Source organism: Bubalus kerabau, chromosome X, assembly GCF_029407905.1.
Source record: "Bubalus kerabau isolate K-KA32 ecotype Philippines breed swamp buffalo chromosome X, PCC_UOA_SB_1v2, whole genome shotgun sequence".
Lineage (NCBI taxonomy): Eukaryota > Metazoa > Chordata > Mammalia > Artiodactyla > Bovidae > Bubalus > Bubalus kerabau.
In genome coordinates, this window is record NC_073647.1 from 11,843,162 (window position 1) to 11,867,616 (window position 24,455).

Here is a 24,455-nt window from a genome sequence, read left to right on the forward strand (position 1 = left end):
GAAATTTATATCTATGAAATGCTTACAAATTCAAAACAATTATTACACAGGATCTTAAACTCTTCTGATGAGATTATTACATAATAAATCTAGAAACTTGAAAAAATAACAAGTGACAGCTTTCTAGAATGAAAATATAATGAAGCAAATAATGAATTTAGTTGACAGTTCAAGGAATGTGACCATTCTGGAAGTGACAAACTATAATTATCTCTAAAAACTTAAGACAAAACTGATACATTAATCAAAATTATTTCATCAACTGCTTCCCTTTCCCATTTTCTATGCCCAGTTTCTTTTTTTTTCCATAGAAAAGAATGACTCATCAGTTTTAAACTTTGGCTATACTCTGTTCCACTTTCAAGCTTACCACCACCTGCCCTTACTTCTAACCCTACTATTTCAGGTAGCCCTCCTACTTGACAAAAACAGTCATTTCTTTCCCATTTTTTTTATTTCATTCCTTTCTGCTTCCTCCCTCCACCAAAAAAAAAAATTATAATAAAAGGAATATTCTCTTGATTATGTCTTCCCCTCAAGCAACTATGGTGCTTGGCATATGGAACACAATCAATGAGCATCTGTGGAATGAATTACTGGATGCCCTATAGGAAATTCATGTTTTAAACAGTAATCAAAACTGGTGAAATTCTCAAGTAATAAATTAATGATTTCATTCTCAAAAAATTCAATGAATACTAAAATCATACTGTTCAAGGCTAATGTAACAGTTACAGCTAACAAAAAAATCCAAATACATGAAAAATTCTGCACATATTGTTCTGTGATAAACATTTATATTAATTTACTTATTCATTAATTCATATTAATGTCTTCTATGATGGGCAGAGTGCTAATCACTAGAAATACAAAGATGTGTAACAGTTCCTACTCTCAAGCTCAGTTCAGCTGGGGAGGTAGATTTAAAACCATTTAAAAAAATTTTTTATTCATAAACAATTAGAGCAACTTATAGAACATTACTTATTATACACTATCAATAGTATAAAAAGAGAAGGAATAATATATTTGTATCTATTTGCATATACATAAAAATATCAAATGATAAATAAGAAACTAAACAGTGGCCACATTTTTTTCCCTTGGGGGAACTGAGTGGACAGGGTGAGAGACTTTTTACTGTCTACTTTTTCATATCTACTAAAATTTAAAACATGTGAATGTATAAACTAGTAAAAAAAATTAGATAATTTTAAAAAGAAAAATAATCATAGCAATATACATAAGCAGTATGATAGTATTTATATGCATATTTAATAGTGGCGGCACAAATAAAGAACAATCATCGGACTTCCCTGGTGGTCCAGTTGTTAAGAATCTGCCTGCCAATGCAGGGGACACGGTTCGATCCCTGCTCCGGGAAGATTCCACATGCCGAGGGGCAACTAAGCCCATGCACCACAACTACTGAGCCTGCACACCCTAGAGCCCGTGCTCTGCAACAAGAGAAGCCACTGCAATGAGAAGCCCGCGCACCGCAACTAGAGAAAGCCCACACGCAGCAATAAAGACCCAGCGCCCCAAAAATTAATTAATTAAATTTTTAAAAAATCAATTTTGCTTGGTGGTATATGCAATGGAAGGCTTCACAGAGGTGACACTGGAGCCCACCATCCAAGGGTGAGGTCACCAGATGGAGAGAGGAAAAGAGGTAAGGGAAAATCTGTATGAACAAAAGAAAAAATATATGCAAAGAAAAAGGAGACCATAGCACATTCAGGGAAACATACGTGGGGCTCAGTACAGCTAGAGGTAAAACTGACAGGAAATGAGGATGGAAATAGTGAGACAGATCATGGAGGTGCTCTTATATCACCATGCCATGAAGTTTGACATATAACCTGCAGGCAATGGTTAGTCACCAAAGGATTTTGAAGAAAGAGAATAATACAAGGCACTATAATACTCCAGCTGAAAGAACTAAGTAAGCGGGGGTAGAGAGTGGAAGAGACAGATTCAATATTTAATACATCATTAAATAATCCATATAAAGCACTTAGTTCAGCGTCCATCACATATAGTAATGGCTTCATAAATATTAGCTATTATTAAGCTAGAAACCCTACTTGGGGAATTCTTAAAACTGGAACTCTTTCAGAAGGAGCAGTTCTTATATCACCTCTTAACATGCCTTCCTTTCCTAACTTCCATGAGGTGGAATAATTCGTTCTCTTCTCAATTGTCCCAGAGAACTTTATACATGCTGTGTAACAGCCATCTATTAAACCAGACTGTGATTGTGCACACACTTGTTTCCCTAGTAGACTGCAACCTAGGATAATATCACTAGGCAAAGAAAGTCTCACTGCACACTGTTTAATCTAGTTAAACTAAAATGCACTACTTCTAATTAGAATAACCATACCACTGCTCTAATGTAAAAGAAATGACAAAAAACAGCCTTGCTGAAAATCCTTGCAATGCAGCAGTGTAATTAGTATCTAAACCAGTAGTGATTTGAAGTATACAATTTTCATAATTAAACTTCAAACAGTTTACTAGGAATTAGGAATAACATCACTCATGTTTTTAGTGACATGAAAATAAAGCACACAAATTTAAAAAATGGAAATTTTTCAAAAGTTGAGTCCCTAAGGAGATAGTTCTGCATGATTCTACTAGATCTTCCATAAAGGGGGGAAAAATGCTAGCAGAAATTCCTAGAACTTTGACTATCTTGTATAAGCCATTGGATGTATTACCCAAATTGAGCAAAGGCCACAGTATGCTCTCCTTTAAAAAAAAATCCTATAGTTCAACCTATAAAGGATTTTTATAGAGTTTGTAGCTTTGCAAAATGACACCTACAAAAGCTAATATAGTCAAAACAAGCTAAAAACCACAAAAATTGGTAGTCACTCTATGGGAAGTATATAATCAGCTATACCATTAGTAAATACTCCTGGGCATCCTCAAAACTGAAACTCAGACACGCTGGCTGAAAGAAAGTAAATCAGATCCAGATATTAAGAAGAAAAATAAATTAAAACTTACTTCATGATATATTTGGCTCTGTCTATTGTTTGAGCTTTAACTTTTACTAAAAGTGGATGACTGTTGTAAGTCTCATTCTTCCACTGGCCATACAGACGATATCTTTAAAAATGATGAGATGAAGAATTATGAAAAGTTAAACATTTCAAGGTTAGTGCACTAGAACTGTTTAACTAAAAATACAAAATATTATATATTTACCTATGCTGATATGGAAATGTTTTAAACATTCCCCATAGTTCCTCAGACATACAAGCATTGCAGTCCATCAAAGAAAGAGATGGAAGTAATACCTGGTCAGTAATGCTAAGCAAACAGCTAAGGATAACTTCCTAAGAAGAAGGGAAGAAAAATTATTTCAGTAAGCGGTGCATATTAATCCCTCCCCCCAAAACAAATTTATGTGAGCCTTGGAAAAATTGCCATTCTTTGATTTCATAACACACCATATCTAATTCCCCACATTATCACTGTACTTTTCACAATGTATTTGTGTTTCTCTATCTAAGAAAGCAAATGAGGTGAGGGAAGGAAAGGTGTAGCAAGAATAAGGGACTTTTTATCCCTTTTCCTTTCTTGAACAAGGCAATCCTCAAAAACAGGAGGCTGTCAATCTTAAAAGATACTTTGTATGATAAGCCAAAAGCTATATTCAACATGTACAAGTATAAAATAGTTATTCGCATAGGTGATTAAAGCTTGTTCACAGTAAAATTCACTGTATGCTGTACCTAGACAAACATTAGACACATTGGACTTTTCTAGTCTCTTACCGTTTTTTCTTTATCTTCTTGTTTGCTTCCATCAGACTGAAACTAAAATAAAAAAAAAAAAAAACTATAAATAAAATGCAAAAAGATTAAGATTATGCTGTTGCAACTTCATTTCTAATTCAAAAAACAATCAACTTGCATGTGGTTTTGAATTCTTTCCTAACTTGTTACACACATGTAGATTTTACATATAGACATTATTACAAAGTAACATTTTAAATTCTTATATTTCTAACCTTCAAATAATTTGTAACATTCATGAATTTTAAATGCCAGATTTATAAGCCAATTCTTTCCTCAACCTCATTATCACAAACCTACCACATCCTAAAACTGATCTGAATATTTATTATAAAATTGTAGCAAGCTCAATTTGGTTATAATGCATTTACAATTCTCCTTCCAGACATTCTAGTTTTCTCCCTCAGAATTGGTAAAATCTAACACCAAAGCAATATCAACAAAAACTAAACTCAAAGAAAATTTAAAGCTACATTTTAATTCACCACTACTTAATCCTCACCAAGAAATAAGCCCAAAAATATTACTAACATTGCTGACAAAGACCAAACCACTTCCTAACTTAAACAGACTTGAACAAAATGGCCTGGGTCCTTATTTTATCAGGGATTTGCAGGAGGGCTGCTGAAGTGCCATGTCTGACAATGCTGTCTATTCATTCAAAATGAAATCATAACATTTGTGTGTGAATATTCAGATGGAGTGTTGTGGGGAGTGTGCAAAGGCCAAAAGGACAGCTGAAGAACTGATACTCAAGGACAATCTAGATTTCTGGAAAGGATTTAGCTCAATATCCAGTGTGAGAAGGGGGAAAGCAAATAAGCAGCTCACATACTTTATTGGTAGATAAGGATATTTTGTGCATGTGTGTTTTCATGATTGAGTAATTTAATGGGTGTTACTACAGGGAAATTTAACTTCCATGCAACATTTTCACATAAGACTAACTCAGGGACAGTCATATTACTTTGATGGGAAAACAAACAATCACATTTTTTTTAATTGGCAGGGTAAAAAATATGGCTCCCTTTCACAGAAACAATTTAGTCATCAACATATATCCTGGTCAGCAAATAAGGAGTCCGGTTATAAAGAAGTGGCTTGGCAGAAAACAAACTAGACAGTTGCTTTTATTTTGTTGGGAGGAGGGGGGGAAGCTTCATGGCATACTGGGTGTACCCTGGGAGGCAGAAATAAGGGTATGTCATAATGGGAAGAATTAGGTTTACAGTGTATTGTGTTGGGGATAAAGGCAGTTAAGCTACTCTTTTCCTAGTATCAGTTCAGTTCAGTATACTACAATTCAAATGAACCTAAAAAAGCTACATGCAGTTTTCTCCATACTAATAAGACATTTTCCTAGTTATTAAGCTGTCCTAATTCCCTTACTAGATACTTTCATTAGTTTTTAATGTCTATATATCAATTCTCTGGATTTCACAAACAGGAAAATTTGAAAGAGATAAAGAAATATGGAAAGCACAATGAAACTATCTACAAGAACAGTAAGAAAATGTTTCTATCAAAGGCTAGTTATAATAAAGATGAACAAAAAAATATCAAGATATACACATAGGTAAAAGTGATTTTCTTTACACATTCCACTTCCTTGACTGTCTCCTTTAGTTTAACTTAATATGCTTTTTAATTTAGAGCACATACAAAACTCTCCATTCCCACAAAAGAATACTAAAAGCTTTATTGAATGGTCAGGCAGAAGTGGGAGAAAGGATGGGGGTGGACAAAAGATATTAATTCTTGCATTTGTTTACTAAGTTCCAGGCACTGGGAATTCAAAGATGAACAGGAGAAAGTTTCTATCTTTGAGGAATTGACAAAGATAGTTCTTTGAAGATCTCTTTAAGATCAAAACTAGGCTTACCAATGTACTATTAGGAACTGAATTTTTAAGTCTGAATAAAATTGAGCACACACAATTATGTCTACACAGACCATCAGCTATAAATGACCCCAAGCAGGTTTCATTCTTGCCCTACAATGACAGAGTAGCTGTCAGGGCTACATAACAGTACTGAGCACACCCCTCCACACACACACACCAAAAAAATAGGTTCATCAAGAAGCGGCTTTTGGAGAGTTGAAAAATAAAGATTGGGGAAAGTCGTAGATATAACTAGATAAATTACTTTTTTTATTACTAATGTACTATTTTTAGTACTTTTTACTCATGAATGTTTCAAATACTAAAGTAGTAGCATACTGGAGTATACTTTATCTCAGAAAAGGGAAAAAAATGAAAAATACTTAAATTTAAGCCTCGATTAGAATTCAAAGCTACATTTAAATAAGTCATGGCATTATTTTCAACATCCTTATTTTTCTTGTTCTTATTAGCTATCATTCACTGAGTACTATGTTCCATGGAATGGGCTAAGAACTTCAGATTTGTCTTAAAACTACTCTATGAGAAAAATTTTTTTTTTTTTTGAGAAAACCTTTTGATAGAGACTCATCACAGTAACTTAAAATAGGAAAATATAACCTATAAATTAAAAGTAATGGGAACCTGAGTTTATAAAGCCTGGAGAAGAGATAACTGAATCGCCTTTCAGTGTTTTGGTTCAAAGTCTTTTTAACTTTGAATCAGAAATTCTTAAAGACTTTACAAAACACTTAGTTAGAAATAATCCCTTAACTTTGATACTACATCATTTATGAAATCACAGGGAAGGATACTAAATGAAAAGTACTATCTTCCACCACATTTCTTTTTCAGTCAAGACAAACCTCTACTAAGATGCCAAAGAATGTCTAATATGGTCACCCACACACAAGATGACATAAGCGCTGGCTCAGTTTTTATCCCAGGGTAATTTTTAAATGTTACCTCTCTTTTACACACTTTGAATTATCTTTTCTGAAACTAAACACTGAGGTTCAATTTCAGGAAACAGAGCGGAGTTACAATAGTTAAATCAAGTGTTTGTTTACCGCATGCATGTGGTCCACACTAAAAATTCTACTTTCTTTTCTTGTATAAAACATAGTTTTTAAAATTACACTGTTTGTACATAAGAGTCTCCATTTGCCTACTAATAGATTTAAATGTCTGCCTCTCCTTGTATGTTTACATACCCCTCCCAGGTAAAAAACATAACTAATGGGAAAAATTAAGATCCTATTTGTAATTTGTTACATAGTAACTTATTACTATGATTCTATACCTTGTTTAGAATTGCCACAGATATTAATACCTAAAATGACTTCAGTTCAAACTAATTATTATAGGGGATAATACATATATAAACATTCTAACAGTTTTTCCCTGCTCAGACTCATTAAACAGCAAGGGTATTACAGATTAAACTTATGCTCCAATTCTAGATTGCCAATGAGAGTGGTGTCTGTGTCCACTTGGACAATAAGAATTATAATAAAAAGTTCTGATTGTTTTTAAAATAGTTTACAAAATTTGTTTCTATTTTTAAATGGACACACGTCCATAACTACCCTTAACAAGTTCATTAAAACCCAGCAACAAAAATGTCCTTTATTTGAAAAACATTCTTTGATTATTTATAACAAATCAACAATGAGGGGGGAAAAACATTTAATACTACAATGTAAAGAAGCTAAAAGCATTCCCATATAAAATCTGCTCCTGAGGGAAATGAAACTGCTACTTTAAAGTGGCATCTTATATTTAAAGACAGAAATAGATTAAACTATATTTAACACTTTCAAAATTCACCAAAGACAGTGTAGCAATAGCTGACATAAGTGATAACTTATTATGATCTTAAAAATTCATGACAACTATTTTTAACTCTAAAATTGAATACCTAATTATTAGAATCTAATTAATGTTTCAATTCAGTTCACTTCAGTTGCTCAGTCGTGTCCAACTCTTTGCGACCCCATGAACCACAGCGCAGTCCTCGCTGTTCATCACCAACTCCTGGAGTCCACCCAAACCCATGTCCATTGAGCTGGTGATGCCATCCAACCATCTCATCCTCTGTCGTCCCCTTCCCCTCCTGCCCTCAATCTTTCCCAGCATCAGGGTCTTTTCCAATGAGTCAGCTCTTGGCATCAGGTGGCCAAAGAATTGAGTTTCAGCTTCAACATCAGTCCTTCCAATGAACACCCAGGACTGATCTCCTTTAGCATGAACTGATTGGATCTCCTTGAAGTCCAAGGGACTCTCAAGAGTCTTCTCCAACACCACAGTTCAAAAGCATCAATTCTTCGGTGCTCAGCTATCTTTATAGTCCGGACTACTCTCACATCCATACATGACTACTGGAAAAACCATAGCCTTGACTAGACTTTGTTGGCAAAATAATGTCTCTGCTTCTTAATATGCTGTATAGGTTGGTCATAACTTTCCTTCCAAGGAGTAAGCATCTTTTAATTCCATGGCTGCAGTCACCATCTGTAGTGATTTTGGAGCCCAGAAAAATAAAGTCTGCCACTGTTTCCACTGTTTCCCCATCAATTTGCCATCAAGTGATGGGACCGGATGCCATGATCTTCGTTTCCTGAATGTTGAGCTTTAAGCCAACTTTTTCACATTCATGTTCATCAAGAGGCTCTTTAGGTTCTTCTTCACTTTCTGCCATAAGGGTGGTGTCATCTGCATATCTGAGGTTATTGATATTTCTCCCAGAAATCTTGATTCCAGCTTGTGCTTCTTCCAGCCCAGCATTTCTCATGATGTACTCTGCATATAAGTTAAATAATTAGGGTGACAATATACAGCCTTGATGTACTCCTTTTCCTATTTGGAACCAGTCTGTTGTTCCATGTCCAGTTCCAACTGTTGCTTCCTGACCTGCACACAGATTTCTCAAGAGGCAGGTCACATGGTCTGGTATTCCCATCTCTTTCAGAATTTTCCACTGTTTATTGTGATCCACACAGTCAAAGGCTTTGGCATAGTCAATAAAGCAGAAATAGATGTTTTTCTGGAACTCTCTTGCTTTTTCCATGATCCAGCGGATGTTGGCAATTTGATCTCTGCTTCCTCTGCCTTTTCTAAAACCAGCCTGAACATGTGGAAGTTCACGGTTCACGTATTGCTGAAGCCTGGCTTGGAGAATTTTGAGCATTACTTTACTAGCGTGTGAGATGACATATCTCATTTGATTCACACTGCAACCCCAGGAGCTAGACAAGACAAATATTATTACCACCCATCGCTGGCTTAGAAAAACGACTCTCCCTCCCCTAATAGCTAACAAAAAATAATAAATATCAAGCCAGGATTCTAAAGTAGCTGGTTCATAAACTAGAACCAGTTTAAGGATGAATGGTATTAAGGTACAGTCTCCCCCTAGTAACCCAAATTTTTATTATGAAAACTTCTAAGCTTACATAAAAGTTGAATCAATGTATGCTATCCATGAACATCTATATAGCTCCTATGTACATTCAACAATTAACATTTGCCTTTTTTTCTCTTGACCAAAAAAGTTGCAGACATGATCTCAAAAAACTTCAGTGTGCATCTCCTAAGAATAAGGACATTCTTCCACATTACCACAATTATCATTATCACAACTTCCTACTATCACCTACTGGGTTAGCCAAAAGGTTCATTTGGGTTTTTCCAGAACATCTCACTGAAAAACTGAAACAAACTTCTTGGCCAACCCAATAGTACCCAATCTGACCCTTTGACTCTAGGTTTCTCTATAAACTTTATCTGTGAATCAATTTAGAGCACTTTGGAGAAGGAAATGGCACCCCACTCCAGTACTCTTGCCTGGAAAATCCCATGGACAGAGGAGTCTGGTAGGCTACAGTCCACGGGGCCGCAGAGTCAGACACAACTGAGCGACCTCATTTTCCTTTCCTTTGGCTTTTTTTTTACCAAAGTCCAACATAAGAAACAGTCAAATAAAGAAACTAGTCAGACAACTGAATTAAGATAACAGAGTGAAACATAAACAGAATTTCTCTTCCCTGATCCTAATGCAATAAACAAAGTACAGTTTACTTTTTTTTAATGTCCCCAAATCACCACCAACCAAGCAAGAAAAAAGCAAATTATGCTGTTAATTTCAAGGGGATGCAAACACAAACACACACAAAGAATCTAAACTACAATGTGGTATGGTGCCTGCCCTTAACCCAATCCCCAGAAATAGTACTGAGCAAGGAAGGTAAGTAAATAAAATCCTTTAGGCAACAAGACCTACAAGGTAAGTAAGTAGCCTGAGGAAAAACCCTTCTGAGTAGCAGCCCAGCAGGACTCTGGGTGCTAAGGCTTGCTGTCTCTCAAAGGAACTGGGCTCAGACTAGGGAATCAAAGTCCAAGGGAGCTGGATACCCACTTGGCTGTGCATGCCTAGTATACAACGTGTAATCTGTCTCAGAAGACAAAACAGAGGTCCCCTAAATGATGGCTGTACTCAGCCTCATGGAGCTCATTCACTCCCTATTCCAGACTACAGAGAAGTCGCTCAGTCATGTCACTCTTTGTGACGCCATGGACTGTGGCCAGCCAGGCTCCTCTATCCATGGGGATTCTCTGGGCAAAAATACTGGAGTGGGTTGCCATGCCCTCCTCTAGGGGATCTTCCCAACCCAGGGATCAAACCCAGGTCTCCCACATTGCAGGCAGATTCTTTACTGTCTGAGCCACCAGGGAAGCCCAAGAATACTGGACTGGGTAGCCTATCACTTCTCCAGGAGAACTTCCTGACCCAGGAATTGAACCAGGATCTCCTGCATTGCAGGCAGATTCTTTACCAGCTGAGCTACCTGGGAAGCCCCATATTCCCCCTTTAGAAGGAACATTAAAAAAAGAAGAAAAAAACACCATGGTTAAATTTCAAGCTAGGCAACTAAAGTCTTTTAAACCTATAAACACACAATGATTTGTTATAGTGAAATATTTTTAGGGTAAAAAAATGAACCAAAATGCTAAGTCAGATCATTGGAAAGATGCGCTTTTACTACCACAACCTTAGAAATGAGAGAAGATAGATTTCTTTCCACACTGGGATCAAAATAAACTTTTTCACCTTCCCTTCTGCCTTTCTACCTCTGCAAAAATAGACTGGAGTTAGGGGCAGGCACCAGGCACAACTGTGATAGAATAAAGACAAACGAGGGCTACAATGGAGATGGCCAAGTGGAAGAGTTTTAGCACTTGTGTATCTTAACAATATTGTATCTGTATATGTTTATACATATGTCTACATATGGGACTTCCGAAAGTTTGATGTTTGGGCTCCTGCTTACAAGTTTATGATACTCTTAGCCAGAGAAAGAATTTCAGAACAAGAGATCTGAACATTAAGATTTTCAATGAAAAAGAATAACATTAGTGGGTGAAAGTAAGATGAGAAAGAGGCTGTCTACATTGTCTCAGAGGCTGTCTACATTGTCTCAAAGTATCTCCCCACAGGATACATATTAACAACCAAGGGAAAAAGAGTAACTATACACTGGAGAAACCTGGCAGCCATCACCTTAACCAAGTGATTAATGCTAACATCACCAGTAATGGGACAAATTGACTTTACATGCTTCTCAATATTACACACTGGGAAAACACAACCCGTGTTCTTTGAACAAGCACTAGTTAACATGACTCATCCTTTTCAGACTATAAGGATCAACATAATGAAACACTGTTATAGTTCTCTTATATGAATATATGCTATATAATAAATATCATGTATAGTAATGAACTACTTAGCAGATTTCTTTAGCATACCTTTATACAATATAAATGTGTTAACATTTTAAAAAATTATCTACCAGCTAAGTATCTAAAGCTAAATGAAATAGGTGTCAAGTGATTAAACACAAGAGTTGTTAATTTTCTATGCAGTTACTGTTGTCAAAAATTAAAAATTAGGTGCAATCACCAAACACTGGAGAAAACCACATTTATGCTTGTAACAATTTCCAGATTTCTAGAGTCTTTTGGTTACACTGCTTTACAACTGAAAAGAAATTACGCATTCTTTAAGACCTTGGTTAGGCAAAGACCTCTTAGAACACAAAGCACAAACTATAAAAGAGAAGTGCTATTAAATTGGAATTAATCAAAATTTTAAACTTTTGCTTTTCAAAAGACAGTAAACAAAATGACAAGGCAAATCGGACTAAGAATAAAGGACAACTGAATTTAAAATGGGAAAGAGATTTGAATAGACATTTCAATAAAGGTGATTATAAATGGCAAGTATGAACATGAGAAGATGCTCAACATCACTGATCATCAGTGAAACATAAATTACAACACAAAAGATAGCACTACACACCCATTAGAATGACTAATATTTAAAAGACTGACAATACCAAATGTTGATGAGGATGTGGAGCATTAGGAAGTCATATACAATGTTCCCAGGAGTGCAAAATGGTACACACGTGTTGGAAAAGTTTGACAAAAAGTTAAACATACACTTACCCATATGGCCCAGCAATCCCAATCCTGGGGAAACAAAAACATACACTCCCCCCGAAAAAAGACTTGCAGAAGAATATCCATAGCAGCTTTATTTACAATAGCCTCTAATTAGAAACAACTCAAATGCTCATCAACTAGCAAACAAATAAACTCTCTTATGTGTATATAATGAAATGTTACACAGCAATAAAGAACTACTGACACATACAACAACTGAGATGAATCTCAAAAGCACTAAAAGTGGAAGAAACCAGACAGAAAAGAGTACATTCTATACAATTCCATTTATGTCAAACTCTAGAAAAAGCAAAAATACAGTGACAGAAAGCCTACCAGTGGTTGTCAGGAACCAGCAATGAAGGGAGGGAAATGATGGCAAAGGAGCAAGAGGAACTTGCTGGGATGATGAAAATATCCTATATCGTGATTGTGGTGGTAGACATACAACTATATACATCTGTCAACATTCATCAAATTGCATACTTAAAGTTGGTGAGGTTTACTGTATATAAATTATAACTCAAAGCTAACTTTAAAATATAATAATAAGCCAAGACACAGAAGCAACCTAAGTGTTCAAGAACGAATGGAGAAAAATATGTGGGTCTGTGTATCTGTGTATGTACATGGACACAGACAGACAGACACACACACACACACACACACGATGGAATATTACTCAGCCATAAAAAAGAATGAAACAATGCCATCTGCTACAAAATGGATGGACCTTGAGATTACCATACAAAGTGAAGTAAGTCGGACAGAGGAAGACAAATATAGATCACTTTCATGAGGAATCTGAAAAGATGATATAAATGAACTTATTTACAAAACAGAAATAGACTCACAGACATAAAATAAATTGGGAGCATAGGATGAACAGATGCACACTACCATATATAAAATAGATAAGGATTTACTGTATCTCACAGGGAACTATATTCAGTATATTTTTAATAAACTATAATGGAAAAGAATTTAAAAAATGGTATAAAGATATATACATACATATGTATAGCCAAACCACTTTGCTATACATCTGAAACTAATATAATATTGTAAACCAACTCTACATCAATAAAATAATAACAGTTTCCCTTGGAGTAGTGATTAGGAGAGCATCTAAGGAAAACTCTCAAGTGTTAGTACTGTTCTATCTCTTGATCTAAGTGGTAGACACATGGCTATTTAGTTTGGAAAAAGCCACTGAGCTATACAATTATGGTTTGTGTGCTTTCTGTATCATGTTTTACTTCAATAAAAAGTTTACTAAAAAAAAAAGAATGGATCTTGAACAGTCTGAAGTCTGAGGCTAAAGGGACTTCACACAAATAATGGCAATGATTCAAAACTGCAGCCAATAAAATAAATGAGCAGAAGAAAAGCAAGAGTAAAGAATGTTCAAATAACCACAATTATAAGAGGAATCAAAAAGCAATCACATGTCCAAACCGTATTTTTCTATCTGGAGGGCTTGACTGGATTTAAGTTTTTATATATAAATGGTTGGGACACATTGACTTTGTCCAAATCTTACTCAGCATAACATTTTCTTAAGTTTACTTTCTTTGTATTTCTAGAGATACACATAACACAAATCTACTCAGAACATTTTCATTCTATAATTTAGCTTTCTGCTCAAAAGAAAAAAAACTTACTAACCTCCTTCATAAATGACTTGCCTATCCGCACCACTTTTGCGAATAAAATGGGATCATGAGAAAGGTGGGGACCAAGGTAACAGAACATATTGAAGACGTCTCTCCTCAAATCTTCAAAGCTCTCTGCTTGTTTTGGTGCTCTCTTATTTTGCAAAGCACTAACAGGTGAGCCTTTAGCACCTTTAGGAACGCCAACTCTACAAAAAGAAGAAAAATGTATATATACTATGCAATGCTCCATTTTAAGTTAACACAGTCATATTATAAAACTTTTCTTACTCATATTTGCTTCTTCTATTTCATTTGTGCTTAACTTAATTGGTAGAAAAAGACAAAAACAATACTCATTTGAAAAAACTCAGAGCTTAGGAGACCGTTTCAAATTAACTGCATAAGAAAAGGAAATCAGAGTACTGTAGGTTCCATGTAACAGGTAACATATTCATGTATCACATGAACTTGGTTTTTAATTAAATTTGGTCAGGATCAGGAATTTGGATATGGGAATGGGAAACAAGGGATGGACCTCAGAGACACAAAGATGAAAGAGAAAAATATGGAGATAACATCACTGATTCAAGTCAATAAACATTTCTCAACCTGACTTCCACTACCTAGACTGAGTGTGAGGTAGGTGAGCAGCATAATGAAAGAGGGTATGTCACGCTAAAAGGACAGCATGCCCAGAGTTCTCACCTGCTGAGCAGGTGTCCCGCTGTGGAGTCACAGGGGTCACTCTCTGAAGAAGAGCCTTCACGGTCCACAGCCCCACTGGCACTCAAGGCAGCAGCCAGCAGCTATGCACGAGTCACAAAGCTGGGGCTTTGGGGGCAGGCTCTGATCTGTGGGGCTGAAGCCAGCACTGCTGCCAGTACTGCTCCTAAGTATCCTACAAGCAGGTTGAGGGCTAGAGGACTGGTTGACACAGTAACCAGGGATGATGAGAGAGGCTGCACGAGCGATTTCCAGAAGAGCAGCCTATATGCCAGAAGAGACAAGGCAAGCAGAGTGCCACAGACCTCACTCAGAGCCACTCAACCCAAGATAGAGGAAAATTACACTAGGTAAAAACTTTAGGAATTTTCTCCTCCCCAAGAGAGAAGGGAAAGTCAAAAACAGAAGAGTGGAGTTTTCACTCTCAGCGGAGCAAATCCAAACTAGAAATCTAACATGTAGTTTTTAGACTACACTGCAGCACAAATTCTGCAATGCCTGGTGTAGGTGATAGGAGACAAGTCACTGATTAATACCTGCCAGAAGGATATGCTCTGTGAACATCTCTTATCTTCTGATAAAACAATTTAAAATATATGCTTGATTGAATTAAAATATATGCTTGATTGAAGGAGACAAGGTAAATATGCAGATTTTATTTTGTAGTCCTAAACTCTTTCTACCTCAATTAGTAAACCATATGGTAACATACCTTCGATAGAGAGGCTCAATAGTTATATGAATCAGCTTGCAAATAGCAAGGGCTATTAGTTTATGTGAAGCTGCATAGTATGGAGGCATCTGATCCATAATGCTCTGCGCATGCTGCCAATCACCAATCTTTAACAAAGCTTCCAACAAACCAAGTTTTTGGTTGTCAGGTGGCTAAAATGGAACAATTATAGCAAAGATACTCAGAATACAGACACCAATAAATATTTAAATATTTTTCATTTAAAAAACTAAGCCAAATAACACAATGTATGTCAACAACAGTTTCCATTCATGGCAAATTCAACAGTATTTTCTGGAAAGCACAATCAAGTTTTTTAGTGACTGAAAAAAGGAATAACGGATCTGCTTTTTCATTTAGCAGACAAAACAACAGTTTACAGACTTAGAATTAAATTCAGTTCTACTTAAGGTTCTACTGTGCCACAGGAAACTAGAATTCATCTTTGAGAATCCCTTCAGGACTTGAGAGACACTATACACAGAGCACAAATATAGTCAATACATGTGTGATATTATCTAGAATACATTCTGAAATTTATATAGGAAAAAACATGACAGCCTCATTTGGGAGGTGCCAAAACCATGTTACCATGTTTGCAAATCAGTATTCCACAAACTAGCTTTCATCACAATCAAAATTAAGAAATTATTCTTCCACAAGTTGATTAACCATCACAAGTTGAATTTCATAATTCTAAATCCAGAAGACAACATTTATCAGAATAAATTATATACCTTCTCCACTTTCTCCTCTTCTTTTTCCTTTTCTTTCTCTCGCTCGTCAATTTTATCAGAAGACAATACAACCATTGTAAGTTTTCTAACGATCTGCTTAGCTTCTACAATTTCTCGTTTGTGTTCATCCATAATGCAATTATCAGCTGGAAGAAGCTAAAAATGGTTCATTAAAATTTCATAAAATAGCTAATACTATTAGCACATATAAAAAGCAAACACTACTCTCAATTGATAAAACTGTACATAAGAAGTCTGGTCTATTTATGACCATAATTTCCCTTCAAAATAGGTTTCCCCCTAATTTTCATATTAACCTGACAAGGTTAAATACCTGAATTTTGTATACTTTTTAAACTCAGGTAGCAATTCAAAGTTTCATCTCTTCTGTTAGAGGTCCTAAATTAATATAATACTACAACAGTAGTGCCTACCATTGGATTTATTAGTTTATCCAAGAAAATGCATACCTGTTCAATTAAAAATGTCAGAGATTTCCCCTTTAAAGACCAAACTCCAAATTAAATAAAATACTATATACAGATCCAATCTGGGAGAGGTAAACTATTGATTTACATAATGGGGCAAATTTGATTCCTCTAAATGAAAAATCTTAAGTCAAAAAATTATGAACAGCTTGACATCTCACTTTTCATTTTCTAGACACCTATTTGACTTAAGTCACAAACTAGTTTTTAGTTTATTACAAAAAAAAAGTATCAAGTGGATATTTGATCCTCCATTATGAAAAAAAGGATCAACTATCTCAAGTACAGCCATCTTGCATGAGTGGAAGATGGTTAATATGGACATTTCATAAATACACACATATCCAACTAACCATTATTGAGTCATTTTTGCTAGGCACTATGATGATAGCTCACCATTCCTGCCCCTAGAAATGCAAAATCTATTTCAATAGATAAATCTAACACAAACTAAAAAATCAGTAAATAATAAAAGGAGACACAGTGAGGGGCTTCCCAGGTGGAGTGGTGGTAAAGAATCTGCCTGCCAATGCAGGAGACACAAGAGATGCAGGTTCAATCCCTGGGTCAGGAAGATCCCCTGGAGTAGGAAATGGCAACCCTCTCCAGTACCAGTGCCAGGAAAATGCCATGGACAGAGGAGCCTGGTGGGCTATAGTCCACGGAGCCGCAAAGAGTTGGACACGACTGAGCACATGCACAAGGAGACATAGTGAAATATTAAACTACATACTTTATCCCATCAGTCAAAAAAGGGGAGTGGAAGAAAACTCATTATGGACTGGTGCAAGGAGGTAAGCCAGACTTTTTCTCATTCCTTATTCTCTCCACTGCCAATCAAACCCATTTTTATTGCTCTACTTATATATAACCTATCATATATCTACCACAGATTCTCATCTTTTACCTAGTCTACTTCAATTGCCTCTGAAATCTCCCATTACAATGGGTTAACTCTAAGTTTTTAATTATAGTTCTCTCCATTTCTAGTCTTGTGTATTTTGAAAATATGGTATTAGGTATATATAAAGGTTATAATGATTATATCTTTCTAGGAAAAACAACTTTATTATTATAAAGTGATTCTCTGTTCTGTCTGACAAGAATAATTTCCCTGGTATATTTTCCCATCCTTTTGCTTTCAACCTTTCTTTGCCCTTAGGTTTTAGAAGTCTCATGTAAACAATAAACTGGTTTTTAATCCCATCTGAAAATCCCTGTCACTTTAACAGGAATACTTTTAAACTCTGCTTATATTTATAATTAAGCTGAAAAATATCAGTAATAAATCTATCATCATTTTTGTACTTTCCATTTGTTCTAAAAGTCTACATTTGCCTGTATAAACTCATACCTATGTCTTCAGATTCTTCTTTTTCTAACCAGTTTTTCATGTTTTCAGTTTGTACATCCTTGTCTACACTAAATCTTGAATGGCTGTCTACTATCAACATGAAAAAAATCCAAACTCCTTACCATGGCCCTTAACAGCCCTTCACAGTTTGGCCTCCAGTCTACTTCTCCATCCTCATTTCCCCTACATATCATCCTAGGCTCCAACCACTCTGAGCTTTTCAGTGTTCCCCTAAGGGGATAATTAAATCTTTTCAAACCTCTTGCCTTTATATTCAGTTAATTCTACCTACAATGCTTTCCACCTATTTAAGCCTGGCCAACACCTACTCATCTATCAAGTTCCCAGTTGAATGTCAGTAGTTTGGAGAAGCCTTTCAAAATCCCCCAATGACAGAGATGGTCACTACCTATTTTGAGCCCTCAAAGCACTATGTGACTATTTCCAATAAAGTACTTATAGAATGCAAAATGTTTTCTCCCTTGCTAGACTATGACTGCTTCCAAGAGACTGATCAAATTTCATTCAGCTCTGTAACCATAATATGTAATGACAGGCAAGGAAGTTAGAAGTTAGAAAATGATTTCAAAGGCAGTGAAGATGATGTCAGTTTTGAACAGTTCATAGATATCCTAACGCACAACCTAATAAAACAAGAAATTCTATACTACAAACCTAGTGTTTTCAAACTGACAGGCTAAGCTGTTGCTAAACTAGAGGTCATCTATCACAACCACCTACACATTCCTCTAGATCCTGCAATAAAAGCACAATATTAGTCATCTATTATCCAGCAGTAAAAACACCAGAGAAGCTATCTTTTAAAAGTACATGGAAAGTACCAAATTCATCCTGAATCCTCAAAATTAACATTTAGAGGAAAAGGAAGAACTATTTAGTTAATCCCATATTTCCCATAATCCATGTATAATATAGAAGTCTAAAACCACATTGATTAGAACTTGGCCTCTCTCTCCATGACATATGCCTTGATGACAATTAAGAACTTTAACTTCACAGTCCACCTTGAATTCTGTAGCAGTGACAAAAGGTATTTCATTTCCATGGTTCCAATAAACTAAATTAATTCACTTTATAAAGCAAACACAAAGCAATAATGTAATAGGGCTTCAAAAATTAAGACTTGAGAGTCTAGAACCAATCTCGGAGTGCTATATGGCTACCTCCTCCTCTTCCCCACCCCTGGGATGAATAACCAAATATTCTTAGCAACCCACTTAACTTACATGTACATAAAGATCATCTAAATCAATAAGGTTAAATTGTAGAAGTACGGCTGCAACTCTGTATAAAGATGAAGGAGTCTCTCCATTTGGTTCCTTGAAAAACAAGAGAAAAGTTTCTATTTAGTGCAAAAAGTACAACTAAAATCTACCTTTTTAATCTACCAATAATTAAGAACAATTAGACCAAATAACTCTAGGGCAACAATAAGCTTCATTGCTCTTCCTGAACATGAATAACATCCAATTCAAGACAAATATAATCATGTGAGTATCTCTTTTCACACTGGTACAACTGATGAACACAAGAAACACAGTTTCAAAAATGGACACATGCTAATATTTGAATAAAATCTGAAACTTGAACAGAATGAGATTTTATACTGCATAATACTTACTTTGGGTTTCTGTTTATATGTGGGTTTTCTTAACTTGCTTTTTCAAGTACTTCTCAGTGGAGTAGCAGATAGACAAGACTGACAAATTTGGAAGTGTGGAACCATCTGTGTCTGCTTTATACTTTTCTCCCAGTTCTTGTATTTCTTGGGTTCTGTGCTAAGTATATCTGCTTGTCAGCTGACTTCCCCTTCAAAACGGGTGTCTGTACTTCTTCCCTGGTAGCTCAGACAGTAAAGAATCTGCCAAGAATGCAGGAGACCTAGGTTTCATTCCTGGGCCAAGAAGAGCCCCTGGAGGAGGAAATGACAATCCACTCTGGTATTCTTGCCTGGAGAATCCCACAGACAGAGGAACCTGGCCGGCTGCAGCCCATGGGGTTGCAAAGAGTCGGACACCACTGAGGGATTAACACTGCTACTATGATACTTATTACACATGGATAATCAAACATTTTAAAACTAGGAATGGCCAATCCCAGGCCAGCACTATTGGTCCTACCGAGAAATAGATGGATCTCTGTCATCAAGATGACTTGCGCTTAATTTTTAAATGGCCTGGGGTCAGATGAATAGAAGAATGAAGTGAGGACAACTGGCAATTACTAAATGGCCCAATGCAAATAAAAAGCAAATGGTGACAATACATTATGTTCTGCTTCTTTTGTTTTAATTTAAATTTATTTATTTTAATTGGAGGCTAATTACTTTACAATATTGTATTGGTTCTGCCACATATCAACATGAATCCTATACGGGCATACATGTGTTCCCCATCCTGAACCCTCCTCCCACCTCCCTCCCGTACCATCCCTCTGGGTCATCCCAGTGCATGAGCCCCAAGCATCCTGTACTGGCAATTTGTATCTTATATGATATTATACATGTTTAAGTGCCATTCACCCAAATCGTCCCACCCTCTCCCTCTCCCACAGAGTCCAAAAGATTGTCCTATACATCTGTGTCTCTTTTGCTGTCTCGCATACACAGTTATTGTTACCATCTTTCTAAATTCCATATATATGCGTTAGTATGGTGGCTCAGATGGTAAAGCGTCTGCCTGCAATGCGGGAGACCCGGGTTCGATTCCTGGGTCAGGAAGATCCCCTGGAGAAGGAAATAGCAGTCCACTCCAGCACTCTTGCCTGGAAAATCCCATGGACGGAGGAGCCTGGTAGGCTACAGTCCATGGGGTCACAAAGAGTCAGACACGACTGAGCAACTTCACTTTCACTTTCACTTTTCACTGTATTGGTGTTTTTCTTTCTGGCTCTGTATAATAGGCTCCAGTTTCATCCACCTCATTAGAACTGATTCAAATGTATTCCTTTTAATGGCTGAGTAGTACTCCATTGTGTATGTGTACCACGGCTTTCTTATCCATTCATCTGCTGATGGACATCTAGGTTATTTCCATGTCCTGGCTATTATAAACAGTGCTGCAATGAACACTGGGGTACACGTGTCTCTTTCCATTCTGGTTTCCTCGGTGTGTATGCCCAGCAGTGGGATTGCTGGGTCATAAGGCAGTTCTATTTCCAGTTTTTTAAGGAATCTCCACACTGTTCTCCATAGTGGCTGTACTAGTTTGCATTCCCACCAACAGTGTAAGAGGGTTCCCTTTTCTCCACACCCTCTCCACCATTTATTGCTTGTAGACTTTTGGATAGCAGCCATTCTGACTAGTATGAAATGGTATCTCATTGTGGTTTTGATTTGCATTTCTCTGATAATGAGTGATGTTGAGCATCTTTTCATGTGTTTGTTAGCCATCTGTATGTCTTCTTTGGAAAAATGTCTGTTTAGTTCTTTGGCCTATTTTTTGATTGGGTCGTTTATTTTTCTGGAATTGATTAGGTCCCATTTGTTTATTTTTCCTTTTATTTCCAATATTCGGGGAGGTGGGTCATAGAGGATCCTGCTGTGCTTTATGTTGGAGAGTGTTTTGCCTATGTTCTCCTCTAGGAGTTTTATAGTTTCTGGTCTTATGTTTAGATCTTTAATCCATTTTGACTTTATTTTTGTGTGTGGTGTTAGAAGGTGTTCTTGTTCCATTCTTCTACAAGTGGTTGATCAGTTTTCCCAGCACCACTTCTTAAAGATATTATCTTTTCTCCATTGTATATTCTTGCCTCCTTTGTCAAAGATAAGGTGTCCATAGGTGCATGGATCTATCTCTGGGCTTTCTATTTTGTTCCAGTGATCTATATTCTGTCTTTGTGCCAGTACCATACTGTCTTCATGACTGTGGCTTTGTAGTAGAGCCTGAAGTCAGGCAGGTTGATTCCTCCAGTTCCATTCTTCTTTCTCAAGATTGCTTTGGCTATTCGAGGTTTTTCGTATTTCCATACAAATTGTGAAATTATTTGTTCTAGCTCTGTGAAAAATACTGTTGGTAGCTTGATAGGGATTACATTGAATCTATAGATTGCTTTGGGTAGTAGACTCATTTTCACTCTATTGATTCTTTCGATCCATTAACATGGTATATTTCTCCATCTATTAGTGTCCTCTTTGATTTCTTTCACCAGTGTTTTATAGTTTTCTATATATAGGTATTTAGTTTCTTTAGGTAGATATATTCTTAAGTATTTTATTCTTTTCGTTGCAATGGTGAATGGAATTGTTTCCTTAATTTCTCTATTTTCTCATTATTAGTGAATAGGAATGCAAGGGATTTCTGTGTGTTGATTTTATATCCTGCAACTTTACTATATCCACTGATTAGCTCTAGTAATTTTCTGGTGGAGTCTTTAGGGTTTTCTATGTAGAGGATCATGTCATGTGCAAACAGTGAGAGTTTTACTTCTTCTTTTCCAATTTGGATTCCTTTTATTTCTTTTTCTGCTCTGATTGCTGTAGCCAAAACTTCCAAAACTATGTTGAATAGTAGTGGTGAGAGTGGGCACCCTTGTCTTGTTCCTGGCTTTAGGGGAAATGCTTTCAATTTTTCACCATTGAGGATAATGTTTGCTGTGGGTTTGTCATATATAGCTTTTATTATGTTGAGGTATGTTCCTTCCATTCCTGCTTTCTGGAGAGTTTTTATCATAAATGGATGTTGAATTTTGTCAAAGGCTTTCTCTACATCTATTGAGATAATCACATGGCTTTTATTTTTCAATTTGTTAATGTGGTGTATTACATTGATTGATTTGCAGATATTGAAGAATCCTTGCATCCCTGGGATAAAGCCCACTTGATCATGATGTATGATCTTTTTAATGTTTTGTTGGATTCTGATTGCTAGTATTTTGTTAAGGATTTTTGCATCTATGTTCATCAGTGATATTGGCCTGTAGTTTTCTTTTTTTGTGGCATCTTTGTCAGGTTTTGGGATTAGGGTGATGGTGGCCTCATAGAATGAGTTTGGAAGTTTACCTTCCTCTGCAATTTTCTGGAAGAGTTTGAGTAGGATAGGTGTTAGCTCTTCTCTAAATTTTTGATGGAATTGAGCTGTGAAGCTGTCTGGACCTGGGCTTTTGTTTGCTGGAAGATTTCTGATTACAGTTTCAATTTCTGTGCTTGTGATGAGTCTGTTAAGATTTTCTATTTCTTCCTGGTTCAGTTTTGGAAAGTTGTACTTTTCTAAGAATTTGTCCATTTCTTCCAAGTTGTCCATTTTATTGGCATATAATTGCTGATAGTAGTCTCTTATCATCCTTTGTATTTCTGTGTTGTCTGTTGTGATCTCTCCATTTTCAATTCTAATTTTATTGATTTGATTTTTCTCCCTTTGTTTCTTGATGAGTCTAGCTAATGGTTTGTCAATTTTATTTATCCTCTCAAAGAACCAGCTTTTGGCTTTGTTGATTTTTGCTATGGTCTCTTTTGTTTCTTTTGCATTGATTTCTGCCCTAATTTTTAAGCTTTCTTTCCTTCTACTAACCCTTGGGTTCTTCATTTCTTCCTTTTCTAGTTGTTAGGTGTAGAGTTAGGTTATTTATTTGACTTTTTTTCTTGTTTCTTGAGGTATGCCTGTATTGCTATGAACCTTCCCCTTAGCACCGCTTTTACAGTATCCCACAGGTTTGGGGTTGTTGTGTTTTCATTTTCATTCATTTCTATGCATATTTTGATTTCTTTTTTGATTTCTTCTGTGATTTGTTGGTTATTCAGCAACGTGTTGTTCAGCCTCCATATGTTGGAATTTTTAATAGTTTTTCTCCTGTAATTGAGATCTAATCTTGCTGCATTGTGGTCAGAAAAGATGCCTGGAATGATTTCAATTTTTTTGAATTTACGAAGGCTAGATTAACAGCCCAGGATGTGATCCATCCTGGAGAAGGTTCTGTGTGACCTTGAGAAAAAGGTGAAGTTCACTGTTTTGGGGTGAAATGCCCTATAGATATCAATTAGGTCTAACTGGTCTATTGTATCATTTAAAGTTTGTGTTTCCTTGTTAATTTTCTGTTTAGTTGACCTATCCATAGGTGTGAGTGGGGTATTAAAGCCTGCCACTATTATTGTGTTATTGTTAATTTCCCCTTTCATACTTGTTAGCATATGTCTTACATATTGTGGTGCTCCTATGTTGGGTGCATATATATTTATAATTGTTATATCTATTTCTTGGATTGATCCTTTGATCACTATGCAGTGTCCTTCTTTGTCTCTTTTCACAGCCTTTGTTTTAAAGTCTATTTTATCTGATATGAGTATTGCTACTCCTGCTTTCTTTTGGTCTCTATTTGCATCAAATATCTTTTACCAGCCCTTCACTTTCAGTCTGTATGTGTCCCCTGTTTTGAGGTGGGCCTCTTGTAGACAACATATATACGGGTCTTGTTTTTGTATCCATTCAGCCAGTCTTTGTCTTTTGGTTGGGGCATTCAACCCATTTATATTTAAGGTAATTATTGATAAGTATGATCCCGTTGCCATTTACTTTATTTTTTTGGGTTCCAGTTTATACACCCTTTTTG

At 36.1% G+C, this 24,455-nt stretch overlaps 1 protein-coding gene across 16 annotated transcripts in view; it reads right to left on the reverse strand.

Moving 5' to 3' along the window:
* Nucleotides 1-24,455, reverse strand: part of THOC2 (THO complex subunit 2) — a 117,883-nt gene that overhangs the window by 38,207 nt on the left and 55,221 nt on the right. For 15 of the 16 annotated variants that reach the window (XR_008708338.1, XM_055564407.1, XM_055564403.1 and 12 more), the window contains exons 9-15: nt 19,139-19,231; nt 16,050-16,205; nt 15,292-15,464; nt 13,867-14,062; nt 3,789-3,830; nt 3,217-3,347; nt 3,016-3,117 (exon numbers count right to left, since the gene is read on the reverse strand). Coding sequence is in view for 15 of the 16 variants with exons in the window: in XM_055564407.1 (XP_055420382.1) it covers nt 3,016-3,117; nt 3,217-3,347; nt 3,789-3,830; nt 13,867-14,062; nt 15,292-15,464; nt 16,050-16,205; nt 19,139-19,231 (893 nt within the window). In the remaining variant the exon portion in view is untranslated. Of the gene's footprint in view, nt 1-3,015; nt 3,118-3,216; nt 3,348-3,788; nt 3,831-13,866; nt 14,063-15,291; nt 15,465-16,049; nt 16,206-19,138; nt 19,232-19,533; nt 19,810-24,455 lie in introns of those variants that run through there. The other variant, XM_055564418.1, reaches the window with a different exon arrangement.